Source organism: Triticum dicoccoides, chromosome 4B (genome assembly GCF_002162155.2).
Source record: "Triticum dicoccoides isolate Atlit2015 ecotype Zavitan chromosome 4B, WEW_v2.0, whole genome shotgun sequence".
Taxonomy (NCBI): domain Eukaryota; kingdom Viridiplantae; phylum Streptophyta; class Magnoliopsida; order Poales; family Poaceae; genus Triticum; species Triticum dicoccoides.
Window position 1 is genome coordinate 378966167 of NC_041387.1, and position 11814 is coordinate 378977980.

Here is an 11814-nt window from a genome sequence, read left to right on the forward strand (position 1 = left end):
AATACCTGAAAAGGACTAAGGATATGTTTCTCGTATATGGAGGTGACAAAGAGCTAGTCGTAAATGGTACGTCGATGCAAGCTTTGACACTGATCTGGACGATTCTAAATCACAAACCGGATACGTGTTTTTATTAAACGGTGGAGCTGTAAGTTGGTGCAGTTCTAAACAAAGCGTCGTGGCGGGATCTACATGTGAAGCAGAGTACATAGCTGCTTCGGAAGCAGCAAATGAAGGAGTCTGGATGAAAGAGTTCATTTCCGATCTAGGTGTCATACCTAGTGCATCGGGACCAATGAAGATCTTCTATGATAATACTGGTGCAATTGCCTTGGCAAAGGAATCCAGATTTCACAAGAGGACCAAGCACATCAAGAGACGCTTCAATTCCATCCGGGATCAAGTCCAGGTGGGAGACATAGAGATTTGCAAGATACATATGGATCTGAATGTTGCAGACCCATTGACTAAGCCTCTTCCACGAGCAAAACATGATCAGCACCAAGACTCCATGGGTGTTAGAATCATTACTGTGTAATCTAGATTATTGACTCTAGTGCAAGTGGGAGACTGAAGGAAATATGCCCTAGAGGCAATAATAAAGTTATTATTTATTTCCACATATCATGATAAATGTTTATTATTCATGCTAGAATTGTATTAACCGGAAACATGATACATGTGTGAGTACATAGACAAACATATAGTCACTAGTATGCCTCTACTTGACCAGCTCATTAATCAAAGATGGTTATGTTTCCTAACCATAGACATGTGTTTTCATTTGATTAATGGGATCACATCATTAGGAGAATGATGTGATTGACATGACCCATTCCGTTAGCCTAGCACTTGATCCTTTAGTATATTGCTATTGCTTTCTTCATGACTTATACATGTTCCTGTAACTATGAGATTATGCAACTCCCGTTTACCAGAGGAACACTTTGGGTGCTACCAAGCGTCACAACGTAACTGGGTGATTATAAAGGAGTACTACAGGTGTCTCCAAAGGTACATGTTGGGTAGGCGTATTTCGAGATTAGGTTTTGTCACTCCGATTGTCGGAGAGGTATCTCTGGACCCTCTCGGTAATGCACATCACTATAAGCCTTGCAAGCAATGTAGCTAGTGAGTTAGTTACGGAATGAGGCATTACGTAACGAGTAAAGAGACTTGCCGGTAACGAGATTGAACTAGGTATTAGATACCGACGATCGAATCTCGGGCAAGTAACATACCGATGACAAAGGGAACAACGTATGTTGTTATGCGGTTTGACCGATAAAGATCTTTGTAGAATATGTAGGAGCCAATATGAGCATCTAGGTTCCGCTATTGGTTATTGACCGAGAATAGTTCTAGGTCATGTCTACATAGTTCTCGAACCCGTAGGGTCCGCACGCTTAACGTTACGATGACAGTTTTTATTATGAGTTTATATATTTTGATGTACCGAAGGTTGTTCGGAGTCCCGGATGTGATCCAGGACATGACGAGGAGTCTCGAAATGGTCGAGACATAAAGATTGATATATTGGAAGCCTATATTTGGATATCGGAAACGTTTCGGGAGAAACCAGGATTTTTCCGCAGTACCGGGGGGTTACCGGAACCCCCCAGGGGGTTATTGGGCCTACATGGGCCATGAGGGAGAAGAGGAGGGCCGGCCAGGGCAGGCCGCGCCCCCCCTCTCCCCCTAGTCCGAATAGGACAAGGAGGGGGGGGGGGGCGCCCCCCTTTCCTCTTTCCCCTCCCCCCTTTCCTTCTCCACCAAGGCAAGAGGAGGGAGTCCTAATCCCGGTGGGAGTATGACTCCTCCAGGCGCACCCCTTGGGGGCCGGCCGCCCCTCCCCTCCCTCCTTTATATACGAAGGCAGAAGGGCACCCTAGAACACACAAGTTGATCTTCGTGATCGTTCCTTAGCCGTGTGCGGTGCCCCCCTCCACCATATTCCACCTCGATCATATCGTCGCAGAGTTTAGGCGAAGCCCTGCGCCGGTAGAACATCATCATCGTCACCACGCCGTCGTGCTGACGGAACTCATCCCCGACACTTTGCTGGATCGGAGTCCGGGGATCGTCATCGAGCTGAACGTGTGCTGAACTCGGAGGTGCCGTACATTCGATACCTGAATCGGTCGGATCGTGAAGACGTACGACTACATCAACCGCGTTGTCATAACGCTTCCGCTTACGGTCTACGAGGGTACGTGGACATTACTCTCCCCTCTCGTTGCCATGCATCACCATGATCTTGCGCGTGCGTAGGAAATTTTTTAAAATTACTACGTTCCCCAACACCTAGCACCAGGAGCGACGGGCGCCGGCGTCCGGATCACAGCGATCGCCGCGGGCAACGCCCGTGCTCCCCGTGTCGCCCGTGGCATTAGCCCAGCCCTTCTAACCATCTGCCCGTGGCAACTTCCAGCAGGTGAGTCCAGTGTGCTCCAATGGTGGAAGGAACATAGCCTGGCCTATCCTTCAATCGCCCGGATGGCACGCGATATATTGGCACTGCCACGCCGTACTGACTGCAAGGCCGCAGCAACAAGAACTGCGAGGCTAGTAATGCTCGAGCCCGGTAATAAAAACCGGGTTGAGAGTCTTGTTTGTCGCAAGCGCAACGAAGTAGATGAGTAAGAAAAGAGAAAGAGGGCACACCGAAGGTGAAAGTTAACTCGTGAATTCCGGCGAATACAGGCGAGGGCAACAAAGACATTGGGGGGAGGGGTAGGGGGTTGAGAGGGGGCTTACTCATGGCCTAGCGTGTAATACCGGGATCCTAGAGAGATGTCATGGTTGGATCATCGGTCATGGGGTGAAGCACGCACGCCAGAGGAACAATGAAGGAGATACGTTAATGAGAAGAATATGGTGGATGGGGTAGCGATAGGAACAAGGTGGGAAGGTGCGAAGGAGAGAACTAAGAGAGTGACGAAAATTGAAGAAGGCAACGGGATGGAGGTGTAATACCCCCTTACATTTGTGGAGGCCCATGTGGGCCGGGGTGGAGTCGTGTGGTTGGGTTAGTTCCCCCAAGAGAGTTTAGGTAGAGTTTTCCCAGCATATAGGCTCTTGTGTCCGAGCATAGCGCATGCGAGTTAACGCTTTTATAGAAAGCGGCGACCAAAGTGTATGAGGGGTGTTATGTATACCCGGGCCTGTCCCACATGTAGATAGTGCATTTGCCCGAATTTGCGCCAGGGTGTTACATGTTGTATCAAAGGAAAGCCGATTGTATGGGAGTAGGGGACGCATGTACTTCTGTGCCTTTGGAGAGCAGCCAACATTGGACATGCATTGAGGTGTTATCTGCACATTTGTCAATTAGGGTTGCTCATGTGAGGACCTCAACTCTAAAAGGAGGAAGAGGCTGAGTGTAAGAGCAACTCTAGCAGACCCCGCAAAAGCCCCCGACCCGCAAAATAACCGCCAAAATGCGGGCCGGCGGCGAAAACCCCGCCCGAATAGACACCGCAAACACGGCCGGCCCGCAAAAAAAATTTGAGGGGCGCGGCAAAAACTCGGCCGCAACCCGTGTATTCGCGCCCCCCCCCCTCCCGGCCCGTCGGTGCCCTGCCTATAGCGGGAGCGGTTGGTCGGGGACATTTCAGCCCGCGCTTTTCCCCCACCAACCGCCTCCCCTCCCCCCCTCGCCCCGCCGCCGCCCAAGATTTCGGCGAAAGTGGCCGGCGGGAGCACGCCGGAAGGCCTCCAAACGCACGACGTAGCCCTCCGCCCCTCCCCTCCCCTCCTCCTGCGTCGGCGGGCCGGGACCTTGAGGATCTGCAGCGTTTCATTGCGGGCGGCCGGATTTGGCTTTCTCGGCCGCCGCCGGCTGCGCCAAGCTATGGAATGGTCGGGAAGCACCTCGCTCAGCCCCGGCAGAGGCTCACCGGCGCATGCAGGTGCAGGTTCGTCCGCTCATCGCCGCCGACGGTTTGCCGGCATGGATTCAGTCGGCCGTCCGCCGGGCTCGGCCCTCGCGCAGAGGCTCTGTGGCTCGCCGATGTCGCTCATACAGTGCGACGAATGCCCACAGACAGTGCTGGGGCGACTTTTCGGGCATGCCGAAGCACCCCGGATGGTGTTCTTCAAATGCTAAAACGACGGGGTACGTGCTATTTTGCATTCGGCTCATTTCGATAGCTCCTTATGTTTGCTCATTTCGAACATCATCATGCGTGTAGGAAGATGGATGCTCATTTTGGTTTTGGGAAGGCGAATACATTGATTTATTGATAGAAAGAAAATGGATAGACGTCCGTGCACTCCTTAGTGCAATCGAAGGAAATGAAGCGCATGCATGCGTAACTAGAGGGGAAGCAATGTCTACTTCTTTAGAACCAAAGAAGAATAATGAAGAAGTAAAGATCAAGAATCCGCAGATCAACAATGGGTGCATAGAGAAGATATTGCTTTAACTTGTGGGAGCAGTTATGGAAGTTGAAAATCTTCTAAAATGCACACTTGTGGTTCTTGTTTTTTTTGGGCTTGCTTTTCTAGCAAAGGTTTGGTGATGTCCTATGTATCCAATGTGATTGAAAATGCAAAGAAATACAAATTGATGTGCAAATTGAGGTGCAAATTTACATTTTGCGGGTTGGGGGAGGACAGCCGCAGAGGCAGACCCCGCAAAGTCAACCCGTAAACAGGATGCGGGTCACAGCCGCAAAGGAAAAACAAAAAACCAAACAAAAGAAAAGAAAAAACCAGAAAAGGTGCGCAAAAAAGAAAAGAAAAAAAGAAAACCAAAAAATAGAATTCACAAGTCGCTGTTAAATAGGTCGTCCCATATCGTGGTCACTTGTGGGAAGCGCGCTATTTGTCGCATAATGCGGCAAATAGGTAATTCTCTTTTCCTTCCCCTTTTGGTGGTCTTCCATCACGAGAGGGAAGACGTGGTTCCATCTTGGTGTTGGTGGTACTATATTGTAATTGTTCGATAAAAGAATAATATATATGTTTTCCTCCGTATTGTTTAAAAATAATACTCGTGCCTCTCCTAATTGGCAATTTTGAATGTCAAACCTTTTTGTCATGGCATCATGAATCGCTATTTTAATAGGTGATCTGAAAAAATGTGTTACTCGTGCCCCTGCGTACTCAGGTGACTCCCGTTGAGAACCCTGCCACCACCAAGTAATCACCCTCCCTAGCTTTTACTAATGATCACCGTGGAACAAATCCCACATTATAGATGGAGGCGTTAGGGCATTCCTCCTCGTGTCTTTCAACCTAGGGTGGCTCTGGGCCTTCTCATCAAGTATCAAAGGTCCGGTGTGGCCATCTCGGTGCACCAAGTTGGCGCGAGTATGATGATCTCCCTCAATGGCGTGTTCATATCCGTTAATAATGACGTGTCTTGTAGAGACTGGCTGGGCAGCGCATGGAGGATGGTTTCCTGGCTGCCTCGAAGCTGCGGGGCAGGGTTGGAGCCCTGAGCCCCTTCGGACCGCCTCTAACGATACTACCACTGGATCTATATCCAAGGGAGGCCCTCGCCACTCCTACCTGCACGAACTGGTTGGGATATGATATCGGGTCTAGATCTATAGTGGAACTCCAATGCATGGTTAGCCAGTCAAGGCTTCTCCTGGCCAGTGTTCAGGTTCCCTAATGGTGGCTATGAAGGCCACTCCTTTGTTGCAGCGTGGTGGCGAGTAAAGTTTGGGTGCGAGTTCATCTTTGGATCGTGGAAACTAGAACGTTTTGTGGGTAGGACTACCAACTTAGGCGCTAGACGGTGTGCACGAGCAAGAGGGCAGTACGGTGGCTGGCGAGTAGTGAACAACGACGGTTGTGTGAGGGGGTCGTCTTAGAGGCCTGGTTGTGTCAAGATGTGAGGTGGATACTAGAGAGTTCATGTTGGAGCTAGTAGTGACGATATCCATGGATGTCGTATCTATTGTGAAGGGGCCGTTGTGGCCTTTCTTTGTCCTCTTTGATCTCGGAATGAAAACCTAGATTCTTTGGGACTTGGGCGGCAATGCCTCGATGTCATTTCCTTCATGAAGGCATTATTTTGAATTGCATTGTACTCCACACATCTGTATGTTATGTGATTGAGCGAGGCATAAGGGGGGCATTGTTTGCTAATGGTAGGATCCATTGTTGTGAGGTACGCTCTTCTAACTAAGGGGCATATGTTGACTTGCCAACTCAATTTCTAGGGAGCCCTAGCCTATTAGGATGGAGTCTCACATCAATGAAAAATAGGGGTCCCCTCTAGTGACGACCGATGGTGCGAGGTGTGTTCCTAGTTTGTTCCACTCCTTTCTCGACAGCTCAGGTTCTTCGTATCGTAATGCTTCTCCTCCATGTTCCCTTCTATTTGTCTTGCTTTAGATCTACATTCATTAAATTGTTTAGGCATGCTCCATGAGTTATTTTATTAGTTGTCCTAATCTATAATCACATGCGGGCGATTGTCGTTCGTGAGCTGTTTGAGACTTTGTATCTTTCGGTATTTTGGGCGACTTGATTTAATGTCGGGTTGTGGCCTTTTCTCAAAAAAGAAGTGATCTAATCCTTTGCTAACATTTTGTTCTTTCGCACAACCGTCTGCCAGCTAGAGTTGGCCCTAGCTTACCATTCCATCGTACTTGTACTGTTGTACGGCAGTACGCGTGATGTACACTTGAGGCCACTCTACTTACATTTGTACATTGTACACTTGTGCACGCATGCATGCAGGAGCCCACACGATCGGGCAGGCGGCATGCACCAACTTCAGGAGCCGGATCTACGGCGAGACCAACATCAACGCGGCGTACGCGGCGTCGCTGCAGGGTAACTGCCCGCGGTCCGGCGGCGACGGTAACCTCGCACCGCTGGACGTGTCCACCCCAAACGCCTTGGACAACGCCTACTACGGCAACCTGGTCTCACAGCGCGGCCTCCTCCACTCCGACCAGCAGCTCCTCAACGGCGGCCCCACCGACGCTCTCGTTCGCACCTACGCGTCCAGCGCCGCACAGTTCAGCACCGACTTCTCCTTGGGCATGGTCACTGGTAGAAAAAGAGGCTTCCGTCCAGCCCCATTAGTCGCGAAACTGTAGGAACCGCGACTAATGAAGTCTTTAGTCGCGGTTCGGCAGACGAACCGCGACCAAAGGCCTGGGCCCAGGGCGCTCGGTGGCCAGCTGGTGCACGTGAGGGGCTTTAGTCGCGGTTGGCCAGGCCAACCGCGACTAAAGGTGCGCAAAGGCCTTTAGTCGTGGTTGGCCAGGCCAACCGCGACTAAAGCTCCTCCCCTATATATACTAGTTCAGCACGCTCACTTAGCCATTTGGTGCCACTTCTCTTCACAAGCTTCACAAGGGGGTGTAGGTTTGCTTTTGGTTCCTCTTATGCACACAAGGTGTTTGATGAAATGCCCTAAGAGGGTGAAACAAACATGATATGAAGTGTTGGAGCCACACTTGAGGTTCCTCATTTATTTTTTCCTCCTCGATCGCGGTTAGCAACTTGAACCTTTCATGCATGTGTGTCATTGATAAAATATGCATGTGTGCAGTTCATTGTTTAATTTATATTGTTTGTAGCTAGTTAGTTTAACAAATGCATGATGGTTAATTATATATTTTATATTATAATAATGCAGATGAATCGGCAATGGATGTACGGTAACCGACTCTCCGGCGAGTTCACTACGGGTTTGAAAGATTTCCTCGTAGTGGCTAATGCGAACAAGCAGGGGGGTTTTGTTATCTGTCCATGTGTTATCTGTAAGAATCAGAAGGGTTACTCTTCCTCGAGAGATGTTCACATGCATCTGCTTCGGCACGGTTTCATGCCAAGCTATAATTGTTGGACCAAGCATGGAGAAAGAGGGGTTATAATGGAAGAAGATGAAGAAGGGGATGATTTCATCGATGAAAGCTATCTTGCTCATTTCGGTGATACTTTCATGGAGGATGCTGAAGGTGAAGGGGAAGGTGAAGAAGAGGCACGTGATGATCCCGTTGATGATCTTGGTCGGACCATTGCTGATGCACGGAGACGCTGCGAAACTGAAAAGGAGAGGGAGAATTTGGATCGCATGTTAGAGGATCACAGAAAGGCGCTGTACCCCGGATGCGATGATGGTCTGAAAAAGCTGGGCTGCACACTGGATTTGCTGAAATGGAAGGCAGAGGCAGGTGTAGCTGACTCGGCATTTGAAAACTTGCTGAAAATGTTGAAGAATATGTTTCCAAAGGATAACGAGTTGCCCGCCAGTACGTACGAAGCAAAGAAGGTTGTCTGCCCTCTAGGTTTAGAGGTTCTGAAGATACATGCATGCATCAACGACTGCATCCTCTACCGCGGTGAATACGAGAATTTGAATGAATGCCCGGTATGCACTGCATTGCGTTATAAGATCTGAGGCGATGACCCTGGTGACGATGTTGAGGGCCAGAAACCCAGGAAGAGGGTTCCCGCCAAGGTGATGTGGTATGCTCCTATAATACCACGGTTGAAACGTCTGTTCAGGAACAAAGAGCATGCCAAGTTGTTGCGATGGCACAAAGAGGACCGTAAGTCGGACGGGGAGTTGAGACACACCGCAGATGGAACGCAATGGAGAAAGATCGACAGATGGTTCAAAGATTTTGCAGCTGACGCAAGGAACATAAGATTTTCTCTAAGTACGGATGGCATGAATCCTTTTGGCGAGCAGAGCTCCAGCCATAGCACCTGGCCCGTGACTCTATGCATCTACAACCTTCCTCCTTGGTTGTGCATGAAGCGGAAGTTCATTATGATGCCAGTGCTCATCCAAGGTCCGAAGCAACCCGGCAACGACATCGATGTGTACCTAAGGCCATTAGTTGATGAACTTTTACAGCTGTGGGGTGGTGTCCGTGTGTGGGATGAGCACAAACAAGAGGAATTTGACCTACGAGCGTTGCTTTTCGTAACCATCAACGATTGGCCTGCTCTTAGTAACCTTTCGGGACTGTCAAATAAGGGATACAATGCATGCACGCACTGCTTACATGAGACTGAAAGTCTACATTTGCCAAATTGTAAGAAGAACGTGTACCTTGGGCATCGTCGATTTCTTCCGAAAATTCATCCAGTAAGAAAGAAAGGCAAGCATTACAACGGCAAGGCAGATCACCGGCCGAAGCCTGCGGAACGCACTGGTGCTGAGGTATTTGATATGGTCAAGGATTTGAAAGTCATCTTTGGAAAGGGTCCTGGCGGACAATCAGTTCCGAAGGGAGCTGACGGGCACGCAGCCATGTGGAAGAAGAAATCTATATTCTGGGAGCTAGAATATTGGAAAGTCCTAGATGTCCGCTCTGCAATCGACGTGATGCACGTTACGAAGAATATTTGCGTGAACCTCCTAAGCTTCTTGGGCGTGTATGGGAAGACAAATGATACAAAGGAAGCACGGCAGGACCAGCAACGTTTGAAAGACCCTGATGACCGGCATCCGGAATGGTTTCAAGGTCGTGCCAGCTACGCTCTGACCAAAGAAGAGAAGGTCATCTTTTTTGAATGCCTGAGCAGTATGAAGGTCCCGTCTGGATTCTCGTCCAATATAAAGGGAATAATAAACCTGAAAAAGTTCCAAAACCTGAAGTCTCACGACTGCCACGTGATTATGACGCAATTGCTTCCGATTGCTTTGAGGGGGCTCCTGCCGGAAAATGTTCGAGTAGCCATTGTGAAGCTATGTGCATTCCTCAATGCAATCTCTCAGAAGGTAATCAATCCAGAAGTTCTACCACGGTTACAGAACGATGTGATCCAATGCCTTGTCAGTTTCGAGTTGGTGTTCCCGCCATCCTTCTTCAATATTATGACGCACCTCCTGGTTCACCTAGTCGAAGAGATTTTCGTTCTCGGTCCTGTATTTCTACACAATATGTTCCCCTTCGAGAGGTTCATGGGAGTATTAAAGAAATATGTTCGTAACCGTGCTAGGCCAGAAGGAAGCATCGCCAAGGGCTATGGAAATGAGGAGGTAATTGAGTTTTGTGTTGACTTTGTTCCTGACCTTAAGCCGATTGGTCTTCCTCGATCGCGGCACGAGAGGAGACTAAGTGGAAAAGGCACGATCGGAAGGAAATCAACGATATGTATGGACGGCCATTCTCTGACTGAAGCACACCACACTGTACTGACCAATTCCAGCTTGGTGGCTCCATACTTTGAGAAACACAAGAATATTTTACGCTCGGACAACCCGGGGAAGCCTGAATCCTGGATTAGGAAGGCCCACATGGAGACTTTCGGCAGTTGGTTGAGAAAACATTTAATGAATGACAATGATGTTGTAGATCAGCTGTACATGTTGGCCAAGACACCATCTTCGACTATAACGACTTTCCAAGGGTACAAGATAAATGGGAATACATTTTACACGATCGTCCAAGATAAAAAGAGCACCAACCAAAACAGTGGTGTCCGCTTTGATGCAGCAACCGAGAATGGGCAAAAGGTCACATATTATGGTTACATAGAGGAGATATGGGAACTTGACTATGGACCCTCCTTTAAGGTCCCTTTGTTCCGGTGCAAATGGTTCAAGCTAACAGGAGGTGGGGTAAAGGTGGACGAGCAATACGGAATGACAATGGTGGATTTCAACAATCTTGGTTACCTTGACGAACCATTCGTCCTTGCCAAAGATGTCGCTCAGGTTTTTTATTTGAAGGACATGAGTAGCAAACCGAGGAAACGGAAAGATAAGAAAACGATCAGTACATCATGCGATGATCCAAAGCGCCACATTGTTCTTTCAGGGAAAAGAAACATCGTGGGAGTGGAGGACAAGACAGACATGTCAGAAGATTATAATATGTTTGGTGAAATTCCGCCCTTCAAAGTGAACATTGACCCAAGCATTAAGTTAAATGATGAGAATGCTCCATGGATACGGCACAATCGTAAGCAAGCAGGGACACAAGGGAAGAATTGATGTGTAATAATTTATTGTACCAAACTTTGTATTTGGTCGATGAACTGAATGATGTATCAAACCTTTTGTCAAACCTTCAAGGGGTTTTAAAATGAATTAGTTTTATTTTTCTGATTTTAAAAGGAAAAAGGAAGAAGAAGAAAGAAGGAAAAAGGAAGAAAAAACAGAAGAAAAAAACAGAAGAAAAAAGGAAAAACAGAAGAAAAAAACAAACAGAAGAAAAACATAAGAAAAAAATAGAAGAAAAAAACAGAAGAAAAAAGGAAAAAGGAAAAAAGGAAGAAAAAAAGAAAATATGCCACCTACTGGGCCACCACGGCCTGAATACGACTAGAAACCCATTAAAGGGCCAGGATTCAGGCCCGCAGAAGGCCGAGTAGGCCCACAGGCACATAGTGACAGAATTGGCCCATAAGCCTGCATTTGAGAGGAGCTCGAAGTGGTGAGCGCAGCCGCGCTTATAAACCACTGTCGAAGCCTCTCGGCTAGCGAGGTGGGACTAAACATCCCACCGAACCGCGCCAGTTCTAGCACAGACCTTTAGTCGCGGTTGGAGAGGTGGACCGCGACTAAAGGGTACCTTTAGTCGCGGTCCGCCTCTCCAACCGCGACTAAAGGGTCTTTCTGCGCGGGAACGGAAGCGGCGCCAAAACCCTTTAGTCCCGGTTGGGGAGGCGGACCGCGACTAAAGGGTACCTTTAGTCGCGGTCCGCCTCTCCAACCGCGACTAAAGGGTACCTTTAGTCGCGGTCCGCCTCTCCAACCGCGACTAAAGGTGCGTCTATAAATACTGCACTTAGCAGTTTTGCCACTTCCCATTCTCCTCTCTCTCGACGCCGAAGCGCTGCCCCGACGCCGACGCCGAAGCCCTGCCCCGACGCCGACGCCGA

General features: G+C 48.8%; 1 protein-coding gene across 1 annotated transcript in view; it reads left to right on the forward strand.

Annotated features, from left to right (window-relative positions):
- The window catches only part of LOC119293647 (peroxidase 2-like), a 36231-nt gene that overhangs the window by 19582 nt on the left and 4835 nt on the right, over positions 1–11814 (forward strand). The window contains exon 4 of the mRNA XM_037572037.1: positions 6700–7010. Coding sequence (XP_037427934.1) covers positions 6700–7010 — 311 coding nt within the window. The remainder of the gene's footprint in view (positions 1–6699; positions 7011–11814) is intronic.